This window comes from Thamnophis sirtalis, unplaced genomic scaffold, assembly GCF_051295495.1.
Source record: "Thamnophis sirtalis isolate CommonGarterSnake01/CBP01778 unplaced genomic scaffold, rThaSir2_p1.2 scaffold_4, whole genome shotgun sequence".
Taxonomy (NCBI): Eukaryota; Metazoa; Chordata; class Lepidosauria; order Squamata; family Natricidae; genus Thamnophis; species Thamnophis sirtalis.
Genome location: NW_028261384.1, coordinates 130,669,156 through 130,692,158, shown reverse-complemented (window position 1 = coordinate 130,692,158; position 23,003 = coordinate 130,669,156). Strand labels below are relative to the sequence as shown.

The 23,003-nt window shown below is 45.9% G+C and overlaps 1 protein-coding gene across 1 annotated transcript in view; it reads right to left on the bottom strand.

The window, feature by feature from the left end:
- LOC148046603 (dnaJ homolog subfamily C member 3-like) overlaps positions 1 to 23,003 on the bottom strand; it is a 33,485-nt gene that overhangs the window by 10,017 nt on the left and 465 nt on the right. The window contains exons 2-8 of the mRNA XM_087714160.1: positions 20,171 to 20,281; positions 16,797 to 16,921; positions 15,657 to 15,731; positions 13,879 to 14,022; positions 11,519 to 11,700; positions 6,490 to 6,609; positions 3,946 to 4,051 (exon numbers count right to left, since the gene is read on the bottom strand). Coding sequence (XP_087570286.1) covers positions 3,946 to 4,051; positions 6,490 to 6,609; positions 11,519 to 11,700; positions 13,879 to 14,022; positions 15,657 to 15,731; positions 16,797 to 16,921; positions 20,171 to 20,281 — 863 coding nt within the window. The remainder of the gene's footprint in view (positions 1 to 3,945; positions 4,052 to 6,489; positions 6,610 to 11,518; positions 11,701 to 13,878; positions 14,023 to 15,656; positions 15,732 to 16,796; positions 16,922 to 20,170; positions 20,282 to 23,003) is intronic.

Here is a 23,003-nt window from a genome sequence, read left to right as displayed (position 1 = left end):
GTGTTAGGGCATTCACAACTTCTGGAGGCAAGCTGTTCCACTGATTAATTGTTCCAACAGTCAGGAAATTTCTCCTTAGTTCTATGTTGCTTCTCTCCTTGATTAGTTTCCACCCATTCCTTCTTGTTCTACCCTCAGGTGCCCTGGAGAATAGTTTGACTCCCTCTTTTTTGTGGCAGCCCCTGAGATATTGGAACACTGCTATCGTGTCTCCCCTAGTCTTTCTTTTCATTAAACTAGACATACCCAGTTCCTGCAACTGTTTTTCATATGTTTTAGTCTCCAGTCCCCTAATCATCTTTGTTGCTCTTCTCTGCACTCTTTCTAGCGTTTCCACATTTTTTCTATATTGATCCAGAGAAGAGAGCCGAGGTGGCGCAGTGGTTAAATGCAGCACTGCAGGCTACTTCAGCTGACTGCAGTTCTGCAGTTCGGCTGTTCAAATCTCACCGGCTCAGGGTTGACTCAGCCTTCCATCCTTCTGAGTTGGGTAAAATGAGGACCCGGATTGTTGTTGGGGGCAATATGCTGACTCTGTAAACCGCTTAGAGCGGGCTGAAAGCCCTATGAAGCGGTATATAAGTCTAACTGCTAGTGCTATAACTGCTATTTTTATTCGCTCTGACTGGCATGGTTCTCCAAAACATCTGGAAAGGATCAGCTTGGCCAAAGGATGCAGATCAAGGACCAAGCTTTCCCAGGGCACAGTGGTTAGAATGCAGTACTGCAGGCAAACTCTGCCCACCGCCAGCAGTTTGATTCTCACCAGGCTCAAGGTTGACTCAGCCTTCCATCCTTCCGAGGTGGGTAAAAATGAGGACCCAGATTCTGCCGGGGGGGGGGGGGGGCAGGGGGACAATAGGCTGACTCTGTAAATTGCTTAGAAAGGACTGTAAAGCAGTGAAGTGGTATATAAGTTTAAGTACTACTACTATTGCTATACAGCAGGGGTGTCAAACTTGATTTCATTGAGGGCCACATCAGGATTGTGTTTGACTTGGGGGGGCTGGGAAGGCGTGTCCAGGGTAGGCATGTCCAGTTCGATATGTCACTCATGTCTGGGGCAGCTGTGGTGGCCTGGACACCCCACTCCGTCCTCCGTTTTCGGTTGGGATGGCCTCCTGCAGCGCTCTGCCAGCGAAAATGGGTGTGCCCCCCCGGGCTCTGTTTTCACTGGCAGAGGCACTGCGTGCCAATCCTTCACTATTTTCAGGGCAGTCCTACAGGCCAGATCTAAGTACCTCACGGGGCAGATCCGACCCGAGGGCCAATCCTTCACTTGCAGAGTGCTCCTAGGGGGGATGCCCCCCCCCCAAACAAGCAAAAAATGGCCCGTTTATCGTCAAAAAATGGCATTCATAGCCTTATGGAGGCTTACAGAGCGCTGCTGGGGGCTGGGCCGGACAAAAAACGGCCCATTTGTTGCTTATTTCTGCCCTCCCCAGCCCCCAGGAATTCTCTGAAAACCCCCATAAGGGTATGCACAGCCATTTTGGTGAAGGGGGCGGGATTTTGGGAGGCAGAAAATGCTGTATTCGATGTATAAGACACACCCAGATTTTCAGCCTCTTTTTTGAGGAAAAATGGTGCGTTTTATACTCCAAAAAATACGGTAAGTACCCCATGGGGCAGGTCCGGCCCACGGCCAATTCTTCACTATTTTCAGGGCAGTCGTACAGGCAAAATCTAAGTACCCCGCAGGACAGTTCCGGCCCATGGGCCAGTCCTTCACTATTTTTGGGGCAGTCCTACAGGTCAGATCTAAGTACCCCATGGGGCAGATCCGGCCCATGGGCCAATCCTTCACTATTTTCGGGGCAGTCGTACAGGCCAGATCTACCATATTTTTCGAAGTATAAGGCGCACCGGAGTATAAGATGCACCAAGGTTTTGAAAAGGCAATTATTTAAAAAAAGTAGGTAGGTAGATAAAGGGATAAGGAGGGAGGGAGAAATATATATATAGAGAAAAAAATACAATAGGTAGATAGGGAAAGAGAGAGAGAGAATGTAGGTAGGTAGGTAGAGGGATGGAGAGAGAGAAATAGATAGAGAAATATAGTAGATAGGTAGGGAGAGAGAGAGAGTAAGTAGGTAGGTAGATGTTTCCAGGTGTATCTATCCATGTGCTGCAGAAGGAAATCGCTGATAATCTGCAGCACCTGAGACTTTGTTTCTGCTGGCACAGCACTTGATCAATCTAATTCTCATCAATCGGTTAAAGAGCTTTCCCTAAGGAAATTTTTTTTTTGCAGTCTGTAAACCTCCCCAAAAGGGCCCGTTTTTCACAAAAATCAGCCTGTTTTTCTTCAAAAAAAAAAAAAAAAAAAAAAAAAGCATGAATAGCCTTGAGGGGGGGGGTTGCAGAGTGCTCCTGGAGTGGGGGCTCCCCAAAAAGCAAAAAAAGGCCCATTTTTTGTGAAAACGGGCTGGGTTTTTGTCAAAAAAATGGCATGCATAGCCTTATGGAGGCTTATAGAGTGCTGCTGGGGGCTGGGCCGGACAAAAAACGGTCCATTTTTTGCTTATTTCTGCCCTCCCCAGCCCCCAGGAGTTCTCTGAAAGCCTCCATAAGGGTATGCACAGCCATTTTGGTGAAGGGGGTGGGATTTTGGGAGGCAGAAAATGCTGTATTCGATGTATAAGACACACCCAGATTTTCAGCCTCTTTTTTGAGGAAAAAAGGTGTGTCTTATATTCTGAAAAATATGGTAAGTACCCCATGGGGCAGGTCCGGCCCATGGGCCAATCCTTCACTATTTTCAGGGCAGTCATACAGGCCAGATCTAAGTACCCCATGGGGCAGATCCGGCCCATGGGCCAATCCTTCACTATTTTCAGGGCAGTCCTACAAGTCGGAAAATGGCAGAAAATGCTGTATTCGATGTATAAGACACACCCAGATTTTCAGCCTCTGTTTGAGGAAAAAAGGTGTGTCTTATATTCTGAAAAATATGGTAAGTACCCCATGGGGCAGGTCCGGCCCATGGGCCAATCCTTCACTATTTTCAGGGCAGTCATACAGGCCAGATCTAAGTACCCCATGGGGCAGATCCGGCCCATGGGCCAATCCTTCACTATTTTCAGGGCAGTCCTACAAGTCGGAAAACGGCAAAAAAATGCTGTATTCGATGTATAAGACACACCCAGATTTTCAGCCTCTGTTTGAGGAAAAAAGGTGTGTCTTATATTCTGAAAAATATGGTAAGTACCCCATGGGGCAGGTCCGGCCCATGGGCCAATCCTTCACTATTTTCAGGGCAGTCATACAGGCCAGATCTAAGTACCCCATGGGGCAGATCCGGCCCATGGGCCAATCCTTCACTATTTTCAGGGCAGTCCTACAAGTCGGAAAATGGCAGAAAATGCTGTATTCGATGTATAAGACACACCCAGATTTTCAGCCTCTGTTTGAGGAAAAAAGGTGTGTCTTATATTCTGAAAAATACGGTAAGTACCCCGTGGAGCAGAGCTGGCCCATGGGCCAATCCTTCACTATTTTCAGGGGAGTCCTACAAGTCGGAAAACGGCAAAAAAATGCTGTATTCAATGTATAAGACACACCCAAATTTTCAGCCTCTGTTTGAGGAAAAAAGGTGTGTCTTATATTCTGAAAAATATGGTAAGTACCCCATGGGGCAATCCTTTACTATTTTCAGGGCAGTCCTACAAGTCAAATCTAAGTATCCTGCGGGCCTTGACATCCCTGCCATACAGAAAGAAAGCGAAATCTCAGTTAGGTGAGCAATAAAACCAGACAGACAGAGGCCTGATAGTAAGCACCGATCCCCATTTCAACTTCATGAGATTAAGCAAAGCATTCGCGCTTCTTTCGGCCTCTGGTCCCATTGTACCAACACAGGCAGCTTCCCAAAGAGGATGGCTCATCGACAGGGACCCAAACCCAGATTCATTACAAAGGAATTCTCCCTGGTTCAGCCTCTACCTTGGACAAACAGTGGCAGATCCGTCCTTTGGCTTTGATGGTGTAGATCTCTACGCTGGGTTCTGTTTTCATGGTGGCTTTGTACTTCTCGATGGCATCTGCGTATCTGTTATTAGGGAGCAGCAAAGAAGAAACAAGATTGGATAAGGGACACAGATAGGGAACGATGATATAGCAAGAGCATTTAGATTTATATACCGCCCCATAGTAAAGCTGGCAGCAGAGTCGGAGAGTGAGGAGGTTGGGGAGGAGCATGGGCTAGTCCTGGAGGCTGGGGAAGGCTCGGACAAGGGCTCTGCGTCAGAGGCAGAGATGGGGCCGAGGCTGTCTGGCAGTGATCAGGTGCCTTCAGAGCTAGACAGTAGTGAGGCAGAGGAACAGCTAGAGCCTGTTCCCAGTGTGCGCATGCACAGAGTTGCCAGAAGAAAAGAACAACTCAGAAATCAGGGAAGACTTGGGACTAAAGCCACAGGTGGACTGTGAATGGCCTCTCCCATAGGAAATAAGAGGAGCGAAAGGGGAGTGGGCTTTTGCAGGAAACAATTTGTTCGTTCGGTCATTAGATTCGTTTCAGGAGTGTGAAGATCTGTCCGTGAATCTCAGAGACTCTGTGCCCAATAGCAATAGCAATAGCAGTTAGACTTATATACTGCTTCATAGGGCTTTCAGCCCTCTCTAAGCGGTTTAGAGTCAGAATATTTCCCCCAACAACAATCCGGGTCCTCATTTTACCCACCTCGGAAGGATGGAAGGCTGAGTCAACCCTGAGCCGGTGAGATTTGAACAGCCGAACTGCAGCCAGCTGAAGTAGCCTGCAGTGCTGCATTTAACCACTGTGCCACCTTGGCTCTTCAAAGCCAGACTGTGTCTTTCCTTGCACAGACACCACATTTGGAAAATATTTACATGGCAGCTTTCCAAGATAGATAAGGTCGTAGTCATAAATATTCCTTTGAAACACTGTTTGCTGAATGTGAATGAGAGAAATTCACCTTCTTTTAATAAACGAGATTTTGTCAGGACCGGGACTCTGCCTCGTGCTTTTCGGGGAAGCCTAGGTCAGAATAGTACTTTAGAGCAGGGTTGTCAAACTCAAGGCTCTCAGGCCACATCCAGCCCGTGAGGTGCTTAGATCTGGCCCACGGGGCTGCCCTGGAAACAGCGGAGGGCCGGCCTGTGGTGCATCTGCCGGCGAAAATGGACCTCAGTAGGGCCACAGGCATGATTTGGGAAATAGGTATTGTTAGGAATATAATTCTAAAGGTTGGGTTGGCAATATATAAATCGTGTAACAATGTTGTTGTACCTGTTTAAACATAATGTAAACTGTGATTGGTTGCTGTTTTCCTCAATCGGCCATAAGAGGGAGCCAGAATGCCTGTTAGTTCTCTCTGTTCGTTAGATGCTGGGCTGATCTGAGTGCCGTGAGCTATTGTAAGTTTTGCAACTGCTAGCAAACTTTGAATGCCGAACTGATTATACGATTACTGGACTATGTTATTTGGATTATCCCTTAACTGAAAGACATTGATGACTAACTGTCTTATCCGTGTATGACTTGGACTGTTTGATGGACTCTGACACCTCTATTTCCATGAAAGTAAAAGCCTATTTAAACCGCAGTGTCTCTGTATGCTGGTTTGTGTGTTCTCCAACACAACTCTCACAACACTTCGCTGAACGTACTTGCTCTCCCAACGGGGAGCTTACCTAACAGGTATCATCAAAAGCAGACCTCTATATCCCTTGATCCTGTTTCTGGGATTCAATCAGAATGTTACGGGTCACCAGCGGGCAGCGGAGCTGGCAACAGATTCAGGGACAGTGAGGAGGTTGGGGAGGAACATGGGCCAGTCCTGGAATCTGGGGAAGGCTCTGATGTGAGCTCTGTGTCGGAAGCAGAGAGGGGGCCAGAGCCATATGCCAGTTATCAGTCAGACATCAGTGAGGCAGACAAACAGCTGGAGCCTCTTCCCAGTGTGCACATGCGCAGAGTTGCCAGATGAAGGGAACAGCTAAGGAACAAGGGTCGACTTGGGAGTAAGGCCACAGGTGGACGATGAATGGCCCCTCCCAGTGGGAATAAAAGAGAAGCAAAAGGGGAGTGGAGTTTGCAGGAGACAATTCGTTCGCTTAATTGGTTTGTGACTCTCCGAGACTCCTGGCCAACTTTTGCAGATCTCGGCCTGGCAGCTCTCCAAGCCAGAGAAGGTCTGTGACTGTAAATCCTCCCTTGAAAGACTTTGCTGGATGTGAATGAGCAGAATTCACAGTCAATTAATAAAAGGGTTTTTTGTCAGGACCAGGAGTTTGCTTCATGCTCTCGGGAAGCCTGGTTCAGAATACAAAAAGGATATCCTTCTTACCAGCATGCCCAATGATTTTAATCCACGGTGCTTGTGCCACGCAACCTCCGTGAGAATGTTAAAAGGTAGTTAAGGCGGGGCACAAAGGTGGCTGGAGAAATCTCAACAACAGTTAAGGCCGAAGTCAGCTTGGATATGGGCACCCGCGCAAACAGAAAACACAGGATGGGAAGATCACCTCTGAGCTTTGATGTGCTCCTCAGCGGATTCCAGCTGCTTGGTGAGCTTCTTCACTTGCTTGTAGTGGGAAAAGCAGTCCTTGTCATCTTGGTCCAGCTTCAAGCACTCCCGCACTTGGCTGTGGGTGGAAAAATGTAGAGAGTGAGAATTGAAAAGAGGGAGATATTTGAAGCCTTCCAAGCAGGGAAACTGAGGCAGAGAATAGAATAGAAATTGGAAGAGACCTTGGAAGTCTTCTAGTCCAACCCCCTGCTTAGGCAGGAAACCCTATAGCAGGGGTTGGCAACCTTAAACACCCAAAGAGCCACAAAGATCCTAACCGGAAGCCCCCCTCTGCCGACCAAAAGTCCAGTTCCCCCTCCTAGCACGGCGTCCTTTTTCCTCTACCTGTTCTAACCAACAGTCTTATCAATTGTGGAGCTGACCGGAAAACCCATCCCTTGCCATACTCGCCTCCTGGCGCACCCTGCTCCCCCCCCCCCAAAAAACCCGGAAGCTCCTCTCAAAATTGTGGTGCTGATTGGCGACAGGGAGCTGCAGCAGAGGGATGAAAGAGCCACATGCGGCTCCAGAGCCATGGGTTGCTGACCGCTGCCCTATACCATTTCAGACAAATGGTTATCTTAAAAACTTCCAGTGTTGGAGCATTCACAACCTCTGGAGGCAAATGGTTCCACTGATTGTTTTTGTTAGGAATATAATCTAACGGTTGGGTTGGCAATATATAAATCATGTAACAATGCTATACCTGTTTCTTTAAATCATACTGTAAAATGTGATTGGTTGCTGTTTCCTCAATCGGCCATAAGAGGGAGACAGAATTACTGTTAGCTCTCTCTCTGTTTCGTTAGATGTGGAGCTGATCTGATCTGAGTGTCGTGAGCTATTGTAAGTTTTGCAACTGTTAGCAAATTTCGAATGCTGAACTGATTATATGATGCTGGACTATGTTATTTGGATTATCCCTTAACTGAAAGACATTGATGACTGACTGAATTATCCGTGTATGACGTGGACTGTTTGATGGACTCGGATACCTCTATTTCCACAAAAGTAAAAGTCTATTTAAACTGCGGTGTCTCTGTATGCTGTTTGTGTGTTCTCCAACAAAACTCTCACAACGCTTCGCTGAACGTACTCGCTCTCCCAACAGGGAGCTTACCTAACAGTTTTAACTGTCAGGAAATTTGTCCTTTGTTCCAAGCTATTTCTAGAATAGAATAGAATAGAACAGAAGTTGGAAGGGACCTTGGAGGTCTTCTAGTCCAACCCCCTGCTTAGGCAGGAAACCTAACAGGTTTCCACCTATTGCTTCTTGTCCTGCCCTCAGGTGCTTTTATTCCATTAGGAAGCTTTTATTATATTTTATTGTATTATATTTTATTATTTTATTGCCCCCTACATGATTCTGGGCAGTTCACAATGTTAAAACACACACAATACCCTAAATAACCAAAATTGCACAATTATTATTTGGCGTACGATGAGAACGTGACAAAGAGAACATATACAGTGGGGGTAACACACCCTTATCACCACTCGAGGTGTGTGTGTGTGTGTGTCCTGCCACAAAGGTGGCATGCAGAACCCAGCTTAGCTCTACCGTGCCTCCCATTGGCCAGCTGACTTTTGGGTCTCTGCCACACATGTGCGGGTGTTAAGGGGAGCACAGTGGGAGTGGTGCAAGCCCCCCCAAAGGCCAGGTTTTGCTCCCAGGAGGCTGCAAGGAGGCCTATTAGGCCCAAAATGGGGTGCCCAGGGGGGTGGGCTCATGCACGCATGCGCGCGCTGGCGGTGGTGTTGCGAGACACTATAGATATCATTCATTCCCTTTCCTGTCTAACACAAGATAAGAAAAATAAATGCCCAGGCAACTCCAGGTTATCAGTTAGTTCATTATAATTACAACATGCAAATTAAGATTAGAATTTGGAAGACTATGATTATGTATATTTAATTGTATTATTATGATTAGCATTGTGCAAAAAGTACATTGACTCAGACAATACACTGTCCAGAAAATATGTATGGCTATACAATACAATACAATAGCAGAGTTGGAAGGGACCTTGGAGGTCTTCTAGTCCAACCCCCTGCCTAGGCAGGAAACTTTATACCGTTTCAGACAAATGGCTATCCAACATCTTCTTAAAGACTTCCAATGTTGGGGCATTCACAACTTCTGGAGGCAAGCTGTTCCACAGATTAATTGTTCTAACAGTCAGGAAATTTCTCCTCAGTTCTATGTTGCTTCTCTCCTTGATTAGTTTCCACCCATTGCTTCTTGTTCTACACTCAGGTGCCTCGGAGAATCGTTTGGCTCCCTCTTCTTTGTAGCAACCCCTGAGATATTGGAACACTGCTATCATGTCTCCCCTAGTCTTTCTTTTCATTAAACTAGACATACCCAGTTCCTGCAACCATTCTTCATATGTTTTAGCCTCCAGTCCCTTAATCATCTTTGTTGCTCTTCTCTGCACTCTTTCTAGAGTTTCCACATCTTTTCTACATCGTGGCAACCAAAACTGAATGCAGTATTCCAAGTGTGGCCTTACCATGGCATTATAAAGTGATATTAACACTTCACGTGATCTTGATTCTATCCTTCTGTTTATGCAGCCTAGAACTGTGTTGGCTTTTTTGGCAGCTGCTGCACACGGCTGGCTCCTATTTAAATAGTTGTCCACTAGGACTCCAAGATTCCTCTCACAATTACTACTATTGAGCAAGGTACCACCTTTACTGTACCTGTGCATTTCGTTTTTCTTGCCTAAATGTAGAACCTTACTCTTTTCACCACTGAATTTCATTTTATTAGATAGTGCCCAATGTTCAAGTTTGTCAAGATCCTTCTGTAGCTTAAGCCTGTCTTCTGGAGTGTTGGCTATTCCTGCCACCTTGGTATCATCTGCAATATTATTTAATTTGTATTATTATGATTAGCTTTGTGAACAATTACATTGACCCAGACGATACACTGTCCAATACGATACAATGTACGGCTGTTAAAGGAAAAATGACACATTAAAAAATATTTTTAAAAAATAAATAAATAAAACTACGGGTATGTCTGGGAAGGAAAGCCAGCTCGTTTATGGTACACTGACTCGGGCTCCCAAATTCTGTGAAGCCACCATGTGACTTCCCTAATTTGGGTTTGGCGTGGGTGAAGGAATGCAAACTTGGCCTTGAGAACAGGGAAGAAATAAACCCCGACATCAAAGGGGAAGTTTCAGAAAGGATGAGTCAGTCTGAGCGTGAGGAGAAGAAACTCAAGATGACCCCACCTTGAGTTTATTTGGCATACAAGCGGAGTGGAGGGGAAAAAAAGAGGAAAACTCTTGTTAGGCTTTGAAGGGGCTGTGTTTATACCCTATATCAACCAAAAGGTTTCTGGGAATTTCAGCTTTCATACCTGTTTTTTTTTTCTTGACCTGGCCTTCCTTGAAGGGCTAATAAAATGCTATGGTGGTTTGCAAACCACATTTTCCGAACAGACTCAATCACCGACATGTACAATTTTACATCCAAACTAGACTATGTTGTTTTTGTGTGTTATCGTATAACATACGTGGCTGTTGTGGCCCAGCAGGAGCTGTAGGAGCTGCCACCAGACTCTGACAGCGAGGGGACCTATGAGTTGGCCCTGGAGGATGTGGGGGACCCTGGACAGGGTTCCGACTCCGAGCAGGGCGCAGAGAGACTGGTTGGCCATCAGGTGGCGCCTGAGCCTTGGATCAGTGGGGAGGAGACAAGGGAGAGTGATCCAGAAACCAACAGTGAGTTGTTCCAGGATGCACGCTATCGAAGAGCTACTCGGCGTCAAGAACAACGTAATTACAGGAGGTAATTACGCTCAGCTGATGGTCATTAGGCTCCTCTCCAGACTATAAAAAAGACTGCTTGTGCCACGTCCTTCTTGCAGAAGTCAACGCTTTGACTAAAGAGAAACAAACTTGGCAGGCTGGATTGCTTCCAGAGTTTGTCTGAATTGCTGCCAAGGTTTGTCGGCCTTGCTGCCAAGGTCCTTATCTGTTTGTTTACTTGGGTTTCAGCCACCGAAAGTCTGGTCTTGTTATTAAAGGACATTCTCATTAAGCATGTCTTGGCTTTCGTTACTGGACGGAGGAGGGGGTCAGAACACGTGGCTATATGCATAATTAACTTTTTACATCTATCTATCTATCTTTCAGGGACGCGGTGGCTCAGTAGCTAGGACGCTGAGCTCGTCGATCAGAAAGGTCAGCAGTTCAGTAGTTTGAATCCCTAGCGCCGCGTAACAGAGTGAGCTCCCGTGACTTGTCCCAGCTTCAGCAACCTGGCAGTTCGAAAGCACGTCAAAAATGCAAGGAGAAAAATAGGGAGCTCCTTTTGGTGGGAAGGTAACATGCCGGTCACATGACTACGGAGACGTCTTCGGACACCTCGTTCTCCTGCTGCCTCCTGTAGAGGGAACTTTTTTGGAGGCTTTTTTAAACAGTTAAGCACTAAGCAGAGTCATCCATGGTGACTTTGGCAGCAACTAGCTCAGCCTGCCCTCAGCTCTTGCCTTTTTCCTTTTACATTTTTCTTTTCATGATGACAGTGGTGAGGCTCTGCCTCCCCTGCCTGCACGTCCCTGTGTTAACCTATTCATTTCTGCACATTCTACCCTGTTTCCCTGAAAAGAAGACCTCTCCAAATAATAAGCCCAATCGGGCTTTTGAGCGCATGCACTGAAATAAGCCCTCCCCCGAAAATAAGCCCTCCCGGAAAATATTGCAACATAGCAGCAGCCGTGAGGTGACCACGCTTGCTGTTTTCTGCACCTCAAAAATAATAAGACCTCCCCAAAAATAAGGCCAAGTGCTTATTTGGGGGGAGTCAAAAGAAAATAAGACTCTGTCTTTTTTTGGGGAAACACGGTCATATTTTCCTGATCACCTTCTCATCCGTAGAAATGTCTGTGTGTTGCCCAACTGCTACCCAAGTATACCAAAAGTGTGCGCACGCACACACACATCATCGGATTCACATGTCACACTCACGTTAAGGACTCCTCGTGTTCTCCCAAGTTGTAATAGAGCTTGCTGAGCTTCAGGAAGGCGGCCCTGTTGTCATTCCGCAGCTTAGTGGTGGGCTTCAAGTCCATGATGGCCTTGTTGTAGTCCCCGAGGTGGAGGTAGCACTCGGAGCGCAGCTCTTTGGATTCTGGATCCCACGGAGAGATCTGAAAGGAAGCCGGGGGGTAGGAGAGGGAGGGGCAATGGTTTTGCTCAGCCTAATTGTGGTAACATCAACATTATCGCTGGAAGGGAACTTGAAGGTCTTCTAGTCCAGAGGTGTCAAACTCAATTTCATTCAGGGCTCCATCAGCGCTGTGTTTGACTTCAGAGGGCGAGGTTGGTGGGGGGTCGTGGGGCGTGGTTACGGTAGGCATGACATGGGACGTGTTTGAGAAGTAGCCAAGTGGTAAGGCAGAACTTCCCTGAGACCACCCCTCCCTTGGTCATTATAATCTCCTCCCTTCCCTTCTTTTTCTTTCCCTCTTCTTTCTAATTTCTTCTTCCTTCCCCTTTCCTTCTTCCTTCCTTGCTCTCTTCCCATTTTTCCTTCTTTTTCTGTGCCTTTCCTCTTTCCCTTTCTCCTCTCCTGCCCCTTCTTGAATGCTCAAACACGAGTTAGTTTGTTCTGATAGCTTCCTGTCAGCCAAAAAGGGGCGCGAAGGGGTGGGAAAGGGAGGGGGGGAGCCACGTGCAACTAGCAGAGGCACCGCGGGCCGGTCCTTTGCTATATTTGTATCTTGTCTTTTTATGTACACTGAGAGCATATGCACCAAAGACAAATTCCTTGTCCAATCACACTTGGCCAATAATAAATTCGATTCTAATAAAAAATTCTATTGTGACTATTTCTACGTGCCAGATCTAAGCACCCCTTGAGTTTGACATCCTGTTCACATCCAATCCCCTGCTCAAGCTAGAGACCCTTCACCAAAATGGCTGTGCAGAGCCTGTAGGAGGCTTTCAGAGTGCTTCTGGGGGAAGGGTAGGGCAGAAAAATGGGCTGTTTTTTGCTCAATTTTGTTCCCCCGCCCCACCCCCAAGAGCACTCTATAAGCTTCCTAAAGGCTATCCATGCCCCACCCTTTTTTGGCAAAAAGGGGGCCCGTTTTTGCAAAAAACAGGCCATTTTTTGCTTGTTTTTGCCCCCCTCCTAAGGGCTATTCATGCCTTTTTTTGGAAAAAAAAATGGGCCTGTTTTCCCAAAAAACGGGCCGTTTTTGGGAGGTTTGCAGAATGCAAAAACTTTTTTTTTTTAATTTGCTTCTTCAAAACCTTGGTGCGTCTTATACTCTGGTAAATATGGTATGTTTTGTGCAGGTGTGCTGCAACAGAGCCACAACGCCACCATCTTACAACCATACAATCAATCTGAAGTTGGGTGGCTGGACAAAGCCATCAGACAACCCAACACTTGGGAAACATTACCCTTTTTTGGAAAAAAAAAATTTTTTTTAAATATTGCCTGCAGGGCCTTGCAGTCATTAGTCTAATTTCTAATGTTGGATTTTCCTCCTTACCAGAGGGAGCCCCCTTGCGGAGTGCTGTGAAGCCATTACCATGGCAACTCCACAGTGCTGTATAGTAGAAGCCATTTTATGGCAGTACAATACAAGACATTTTACGGCAGTACAGTAGAAGCCATTTAAAGGCACAACAGACTGCATCTTAACAGAGCACACACACCAAAGGATGTTAGGGGTGTCTCACCCCCACAGTATTTTTCTCCAGAGGGTAAGTCATCTGTGTACCAAGTTTGGTTGAAATTGCTTGAGGCGTTCCAGAGTTAGGCTGTGTATACACACACACACACACACACACACACACACACACAATATATATATATATATATATATATATATATATATATATATATATATATATATATATATATATATATATATATATATATATATATATACATACATACATACATACATACATACATACATACATACATACATACATATACATATACACTGAAAGTGGCATTTAATTTCGTTGTACGAGGTGCAAAGGCATCCGTGGAGATTCGTACCCTCACCACCGTCCAGACCTTCCGCACAGCCCTTAAGATCTGGCTATCCCGTCAGGCCTGGGGATAAGATCCCAATTCGCCCCGCCTGAATGCTGAATGAATGTTGTGTTTTACTGTTTTATTTTATTTTATTCACGAATTTTATGTTTTGTCTTGCACTCCCTCCCACGAGTTGTAAGCCGCCCTGAGTCCCCTCAGGGAAAAGGGCGGCCTATAAATGCCAAATAAAACTCTAAAACTCTAAAGTAAGCGAAAACTAAACTAAACTAGACGACGTTCGCTTAGAGAAGATGAATTAAGAAGGTACCTCAATGACTCGATCCAGAAAACTGACCGCTCCCACATAGTTTTTTTTCTGAAAGGCAATCTGAGCTTCTTGCATGGAAAATTCTTGCTCAGTGACTCTGGAAAGCTGGTTCGTGGCTTCTGCATCATCCGGATTGCTCTTGAGCTGGGGAAAGTGTTGGTTTTTAAAAAAATTAAAATAAAAAAGGTTACATGATACATACTGCATATAAAAGGATGCACATTGTTTGCATTCCTTTGTGGCATATGTTAAAGAAAAATGCTCAGGTCAAATAGATCTGGACAGCGGTTTGTTTATTTAGCAATGCATTCTATTCCACCCAGCTCCAGAGACACTCTGGGTAGCTAGCGAAAGAATCAAATTGAAACTCGTAAAACAAACAACGATCATCGTGGCACAACGTGGATAGGATCGAAGAAGAAATGTCTGAAATGCGTAGGGTAGAAAAACAATCGTCATTCGAGCTCTTAAGTGTCAGGCCCGGAAGCTTTTAGATTCAGGTTTTCCCAGATGCTAAAGAGCCTCTTGATGCGGGTGAAGAAGGAGAGTGCAAAAGTTGGCTTGAAACTCAACATTAAGAAAGCTAAGATCATGCAGCCCTCTCCATTCCTGGCAAGTAGATGGGGAAGAAATGGAGGTGGTGACAGATTTTATTTTCCTGGGCTCCAAGATCACCGCAGATGGGGACTGCAGCCAAGAAATTAAAAGACGCTTGCTCCTGGGGAGGAAAGCTATGGCAAATCTAGACAGCATACTAAAAAGCAGAGACATCACCCTGCCAACAAAAGTGCATATAGGGAAGGCGATGGTTTTCCCAGTTGCAATGGATGGCTGTGAAGGTTGGATCATAAGAAAGGCTGAGCGCCAAAGAATGGAGGCCTTTGAACTCCGGTGCTGGAAAGACTCCTGCGAGTCCCTTGGCGATCCAACAGGTCAGTCCTAGAGGAGATGAACCCTGACTGCTCTTTAGAAGGCCAGTTCCTGAAGATGAAACTCAAATACTTTGGCCACCTGATGAGAAGGAAGGACTCCCTGGAGAAGAGCCTAATGCTGGGAAAGATGGGAGAACAAAAGAAGAAGGGGACGACAGAGAACGAGGTGGCTGGATGGAGTCACGTAAGCAGTCAGCATGAGTTTCAATGGACTCCACAGAGGATGACAGAGGACAGGAAGGCGTGTCCATGGGGTCGCAATGGGTCGAACACGATTTCGCAACTAACAACAACAACAAATAAAATGGACCTTTGAGGAAGCCTCAGAGTCTTCTTTCATTGGGAGTGCTAACATTTAGTCTGCAATTACTGTCCATTAAAAACCAGGGCTTTCTCGCTCCAGAGAAAACACTGGAGTTTGGGCACCGTATGGATTTCAGGCTGCTGAAGATCTCACAGGAATAAACATTTAAAAGTCTTGCTTCCAACCCCCCCTTCCCTCCCCCCCCTCGAGATGTCAAGAGGAGAATGACAGGTCATCATGGATGATGCATCAAAATGGGATGGGTAGATTCCAACACACGGTCCATTTGTGGCTGGAGACACACTCAGATTATTGAGTAGGCCGATAATCTTGGTCACCCACCCCTCCTTCTGTATTTTGAAAAGATATTTTAATCCAGAAACTCAGGCTGCCAGCTAACCATGTTGCTTACTAACTGAAGTTGTTGCTACCGAGGAATGGCATTTTCAACGACACCTGCATGTCTTTAAACCCTACCCAGCTAGGAAGGGAAGATGAACATGATTCCTCCAAATGTTTCTTGAAAAAGATATTTTCCTTACCACGGCTTCAAAGTCTTGTTTTGCTTCCTGGGTGTAGCCTTGTTTCAGAAGGATGTTGCCTCGCTGAAGCCGGGCCTGTGGAAATGGAGAAGACCAGATCCTTCATAGCCAACGAAAAGTAAAGGTTCCCCTTGCATGTGGTTAATAATTAAATCCCTGGTTTAAAAAGTGCACCCCCAAATTAAGCATGTAGATTGTTAACTGAAATTTGCATGCTGGGATTGGATTGATTAAATGTTAGCTGAATTTCAAGGATGGATTAGAGAATATAATTGCAAATGAGCAAACATTTCAAAGACACAGTGCAAATTTAAGTGAAATAAGGAATCAGCACTTGAACATGAGAATAATGTCTCGGAAATTCAAACTGTGCATTTTAAGTTTATGTGCTAGTCGTTCCTGACTCTAGGGGTGGTACTCATCTCTGTTTCAAAGCCGAAGAGCCAGCACTGTCCGAATACGTCTCCGTGGTCATGTGGCTGGTGTGACTAAACACTGAAGGCGCACGGAATACTGTTAGCTTCCCACCAAAGGGGGTCCCTATTTTTCTACTTGCATTTTTTACGTGCTTTTGAACTGCTAGGTTGGGAGAAGCTGGGACAAGTAACGGGAGTTCACTCCGTTACGTGATGCTAGGGATTCGAACCGCCAACCTTTCTGATTGACAAGCTCAGTGTTTAGCCACTGACTAACTGCCCCAAATTAGAACAGTCTGTGGTCTGTTTGTTTTAAAGACTAGGTCAGCACTTTGGGACCAGAATAATCTCATTTTCCCTTAAGAGTCCCCTTCTGCTTAATGTCAGCTTGGACCAATGGTGGGTTGCAAATCCCGTTCCAACTGGTATGGTTGGAACGGGGCCGGCAGCGTCCTCATGGATGCGCGCAGCACGTGCATGAAACTTAGTGCCTCTGTGATGCTCCAGCTGCTCTGCGGAGTTGCGCAGGCGTTCTATGCGCCATGTGCCTGCACGGAAGCCTTTAAACACTGGTAAGGAGCTCAGGAGGGCGGGTGAGCCCTCCGGAGCACCGTACCCGAACGGTATCCGGTGCTCTGGGCTGGCTCCAGTATGCCCATACCGGGGCGTACCGCCTTCAACCCACCACTGGCTTGGACAGAGGGTGAAAGTAAGAAGAACTTACCGCAAGGAAGTCCGGCTTGAGTTCAATAGCTTTGGAGAGATCCGGCAATGCTGATTTAAACTTGCCCATAGCCAGGTAAATGGTGGCTCGTTTGTAATAGGTAAGGTAATTTTTGGGATCAATTTCTGAGGGGAGAAAAAGAAATCAGCCAGAGGGTCAGTGTCAGCTGCTACTTCAAAATTTGCATGTGCTTTTTACAGTCTGCCATGGGGAGAGTGGATAGGAGGAAGAATGCTATGGGGGAAAGCGAAAATAACTTCGGTATCTCCCGGAGATGCTGCTTCAAGGTTACCCTTCTAGGAGAAGAAGGCAGCTGCATATCAAAGTTGAAGTGATCTGTTCTGAAAATATTTTAATTGAAACCTGATTGATCATAGGTGTGTGTTGTGGCCCAGCAGGAGCCGTTGGAGCTGCCACCAGACTCCAACAGCGAGGGGCCCTATGAGTTGGCTCTGGAGGAGGTGGAGGACCCTGGACAGGGTTCCGACTTCGAGCAGGGCGCAGAGAGGCTGGTTGGCCACCAGGAGGCGCCTGAGCCTTGGACCAGTGGGAGGAGACAAGGGAGAGTGATCCGGACGCTACTAGTGAGTTGTTCCTGGATGCCCGGCACTGAAGAGCTAATAGGCGTCAGGAACAGTTGCGCAAGTACAGGAGGTAATTGCACTCAGCTGGTGGTCATTAGGCTCCTCTCCAGACTATAAAAAGGACTGCTTGTGCACACGCCCCTCTTGCAGAAGTCAACGCAGGAACTAATGTTGGAGAACATTATTGTGAGCTTGGCTGGCTGGATTGCTGCCACGGCTTATCTGTGCTGGATTGCTACCTAAGCTTGTCTGTGCCGGTTTGCTGCAAAGGACCTGTCTGTCTGTTAATTAAATGCCATAACTTATCTTTGGCTCGGAGTGTGCTTTGGTGTGGGACGAGGGGGGTCAGAACAGGTGTGTGTGTGTGTGTGTGTTGCAGTTAAGGGAGGGAAAAGTTGAACTTAGGGAGTTTGGTGCGCGATTCTGGCGATGCACTATTGCAAGGGGATTGATTTCTACTAAAACTATCCCTTTCTCAATAAATGGGGCCAAGGATCATTCCTGTTTAGGGTGTTGGCAGTCACTGAGTGCATTATCTACCCTCTTTTCCCAAAAATAAGCCCTCCGTGGATAATAAGCCCAATCGGGCTTTTGAGCACAGGCGCTAAAATAAGCCCTCCCCCGAAAACAAGCCCCCCCCAAATACTGCAACACAGCAGCAGCCACGAGGTGACCAATGCCTCCTGCACCACAAAAATATAAGACCTCCCCGAAAATAGGGCCAAGCGCTTATTTCAGGGGGGGGGGGTCAAAATTTTTGGGGAAACATGATAGCAGGAAGGCAGGCTAACAGGAAGTCTTGCTAGCATTCTAAACTAATCAACCTGAGACTCTGGTCCATTTGTGACACACCACACCAGAGAAGCAGCAATGGAAACAAAGAATGTTGGTCCCTCACTGGGTGCTCCTGCCTGATCTCTCCCGGAGTCATTTTGCAAAGGACACAATGCCGAAACGGCTACATCTTCCTGCAGCAGCTGCCAGCGGTGGGTCAGACAGCCTTGGACTGAACCTCAACAGAGCATCCTGGAGCTGCCATTACTACTGTTCTCTACTGTACCGATCCTCAAACTATGGCTCGCGGGCCGGATACGGCCCACCAATGCAAAGTATCCGGCCCCCGGAGTGGTGGGATGCCCCTCCACCACCCCTCACCTTTGGCCTTCTCTTCCAGCAAGAATCCGCTCCAGCTGCACTTCTGGTTAGTTATTCCACTGGTTGAGCTGCACTTCTGATCGCACCGCTGCTGCCGAAGGTAAGGCTGAAGGGCGCTGGGGAGGGCCAGCTGACTGAGAGGTGATCTCGCCAGTGATCCAGGGCCGTGGATGAGTAGGGGAGGGGCTGCTACTGGCTTGAAAAGCAGCTGCCACCTTGTAAAGCACTGCTTAAAAACACTTTAAACACAGTGTTTCAGGATGTTTTTCACAGCCACGTGATCCAGGGCCGGTGGGTGAGTAGCGGAGGGGCAAGTACAACAAGGGGCAAAGGCAAAATGGACTGCTAAATTGGCCACACCTACCCAATCACATGACCACCTAGCGATGCCCATCCAGTCACATGACCACTTAGCCAAGCCTACCCAACCAGTATGGGCCCCCAACAGTGAATCGGCCTCCTGTTTAAAAAGTTTGTGGATTCCTGCTCTAGTGCATTATTGTACAGATTTTTAAAAAAGGGTTGTGGGGAAGGAAATTTGTGCCCTGTCACAAAGGAAGGGAAGATTAAACATCCGAATAAAAATATTGAGACCAGCTACTGAAGGAAAGGAGGTCCTGCTACTTATCTGAGAAATAGTCCATCAAGTTTGTAAAAGGGGAAAATCATCTGAATTTGAAGGAAGCATTATGTAAGATTTGGGGTTTTTTTGTGTGCAAGAGACATGGCCCCTTCAGAGCAGGCTCTGCCTTAAAAAAACACCCCTTTTCCCCTTGTGGAAAACCCGACAGACTTGTGTTTCACATCGGAAGATTTTAAAAGTGCGTGAAGTTCAAATAAATATTTTTAAAATGAATTGATCTAGGTCTTGGCAGTAGGGCAAATTTTGTTTAGCTTTTTGCTGTTTTTCTATTAAGCCCAAGTGAAGATAAAGGTAAAGGTTCCCCTCGCACATATGTGCTAGTTGTTCCCGACTCTAGGGGGCGGTGCTCATCTCTGCTTCAAAAGCCGAAGAGCCAGCGCTGTCTGAAGACGTCTCTGTGGTCATGTGGCCGGCGTGACTAACTAAACGGCGAAGGCGCATGGAATGCTGTTACCTTCCCACCAAAGGTGGCCCCTATTTTTCTACTTGCATTTTTGACGTCCTTCCGAACTGCTAGGTTGGCAGAATCTGGGACAAGTAACGGGAGCTCACTTCGTTAAGCCGTGTTCGGGAGTCCAACCACCGAACTGCTGACCTTTCTGATCGACAAGCTCAGCGTCTTAGCCACTAAGCCACCACATCCCTTAGCCTGAGTACCACTCTGTAAAAACACACTGATCTACACTATTAATTATGTAGCAGATCTGCCTGTTTTGTAGTTATTAATAGTTAATAGTCATTTTTTTTTGCTGAAGAACAGGATAGACTTGCTCCAGTTCACTTCATCTAATTCTCCTTTTTAAAAACTGCTTGGGCTGATTCCTATAGCTTTAAATTACCCCTACTAAGAGATCTGTCACTGCCTTTTAGCAATCTCTACCCCAGAGGAATTAGACAGTGCCCCAATGTTAATGTAACTGTATCAGCCAATGCAGCTCTTCTTCCGATAGGCAGCTGGCATCTTTAATTGGTATTCCAAGGCTGGTACTCACCCACTGCCGAATGGTAGTGTGAGAGGGCTTCGGCCAGCTGCCCAGCAGCCAGTAGCTTCCGACCCATTTCTAGATGGTTGTCAATCTCAGCTTGCCCGGCAGCTAGTAAACCTGGAAGGGATGAAGTCATTCAGGAGACCAAGAGCTAAGGCAGTGCTTTTCAATGATGGCAATTTTAAGAGGTCTGGACTTTAACATCTTTGCCAAGAGTATGCCAGTAGGGAATTCTGAGAGCTGAAGGCCTCACGTGCTGGCTGGGGAATTCTGGGAGTTGAAGTCCTCATACGCTGGCTGGGGGATTGTGGGGAATGAAGTCTTCACATGCTGGCTGGGGTATTTTGAAGTCCTTACATCCTCGCTAAGGAAATCTGGGAATTGAAGTCCTCACATGCTGGCTGGGGAATTCTGGGAGCTGAAGTCCTCATATGCTGGGGAATTCTGGGAGTTAAAGACTTCACATGCTTACTGGGGAATTCTGGGAGCTGAAGTACAAATACAAATACAATACAATATACAAATCCAATAGCAGAGTTGGAAGGGACTTTGGAGGTCTTCTAGTCCAACCCCCTGCCTAGGCAGGAAACCTTATACTGTTTCAGACAAATGGCTATCCAACATCTTCTTAAAGACTTCCAGTGTTGGGGCATTCACAACTTCTGGAGGCAGAAGTCCTCACATGCTGGCTGGGGAACTCTGGGAGTTGAAGTCCTTACATCTTGGCTAGGGAATTCTGGGAGTTGAAGTCCTCACATGCTGGCTGTGGAATTCTGGGAATTGAAGTCCACACAACTTAAAAATGGCCGAGAAACTCTGACTTAGATCCTTGATGCATTCTTAGCAAGCTGGTGATACACCAAATTCTTTTGCATACACCAAGATGGTACCTCACTAATTTCCTCCCTCCCTCCCTGAGGAATCCCTTTCCTTTGAAAATGACTCTGGATCGCTCACCCGTAGTAGAAACCAATTATTAAAATACGAGAATAAAAGCAGCCACATTAGAGACACAAGCAGGCTTAACATATATATCATCACTATATTAGATTTGCACACTGTCCTGCCCCAGCGTGACCCGTCAAAAGCGCGGACGCCAAAAGCGCGATCGACAAAATCGCGCCTTTGACGTCATCACAGCGCGACGAAAAAGATCGAAAAATTCAAATAAAAATTAATAAAAATTAAATTAAAGCAAGCCGATTCACATAAAGGTAAGGGTTAGGGTTAGGGTTAGGGTTAGGGTAAGGGTAAGGGTTAGGGTTAGCTTTAGAGCGTTAGCGTTAGCGTTAGGGTTAGGATAAGGGTTAGCGTTACGTTTTTCGTTACTTTAACGGTTAGGTTTAGGGTTAGGGTTAGGGTTAGGTTAAGAGTTAGGGTTAGGGTTAGGTTTAGGGTTAGGTTTGGGGGGGTTAGGGGAAGGTTTTAGCTTTATTTTTACATTTTTTCGATCTTTTTCGTCGCGCTGTGATGACGTCACAGCGCGCTTTTGTCGAGCGCGATTTTGTCCTACGCGCTTTTGTGGTGGAACCCTGCCCCAGTACCTTTTGAAAGAGCCTGGCTTAATTAATTAATTAGTGAGGTCAGGGCCATATGGATTTCCGAGGGATGCTAATAAAAGAGTGACAAAAACACTGACTTTTGGGTTTGCAGATTGCTGCTCTTTCATGAGAACCATAGAGCTCCTGTCCTTCTTTGATTAATGAGCAAGATTTGAAAGGCCACAGCTAGGAAATAGTACTCAAATGTGCCCAAATCCTATTCTATATATTGTAATGTAAAAACACACTTTTCACACCACTTGTTCCTTAGATATTATGTTTTCCTGCATTTGCTCCAGAACCAACTTCCTTCCTTCTTTCTTTCTTTTCTTTCTTCCCTCCCTCCCTCCCTCCCTCTATCTATCATCTATTTATTATCTATCTATCTATCTATCTATCTATCTATCTATCTATCTATCTATCTATCTATCTATCTATCATCTTGTCATGTTTATGTTGGGTAAAATTGGAGGTGGTGACCCTTTAAAAGCTGTATCCAACAAAATTTCATTTTTAATGTATGCCAATAAGTGAACAAAGTGATTATATAGTATTGTATTGTATTTCTATTCCATTCCATTCTATTCTACTAGTCTCTACTCTACTATTTAGAGGCCCACTGAAACTTTAGATCACGTTTCTAATTCAAACTTTTCTATTTAACTTTACCTTACTAAATTAGCTGTATAGTTACACAATCTTTCCTGTTTTTTTATTGCAAAACGGTTACCTGCTTGGTATCCCTCTGCCAAGGGTAGTCTCCCCTTATACCTCATGGCCTAGGTTTTGATGGGTCTAAGTTGTGACTTTGTACAGCTCAGTTTAGTGAACATTTCTTTATTTTTCTCCTGTCCTGGGTTTTAAATAAGACTTTGAGTTATGACCATTTTTTTTTCTAAATGAAATATTTGCTAAGTGAGTTTTGCCCCATTTCATGACATTTCTTGCTACAGCTTTTAAGTGGATCACTGCAGTTGTTAAAGTTAGTGAGACGGTTGTTAAGTGAATCTGATTTCTCCATTGACTTTACTTGTCTCAAAGTTATAACATGACCCCGGGGACACTGCAATGGTCATAAATATGAGTCAGTTGTTAACTGTTCTGAATTTTGATCATCTGGCCAAGGGGATACGGCAACGGTCGTAAGGGTGAAAATGGTAATAAATCTCTTTTTTTAGTACCGTTGTAGCTTTGAACAGTCACAAAATGAACTGTGGTAAGTCAAGGGCTACTTGTATAAGGATGATCATTATATAGAGCAAATAGATTCACGGAGGTCAGTCCTCTCAGACAGAAAG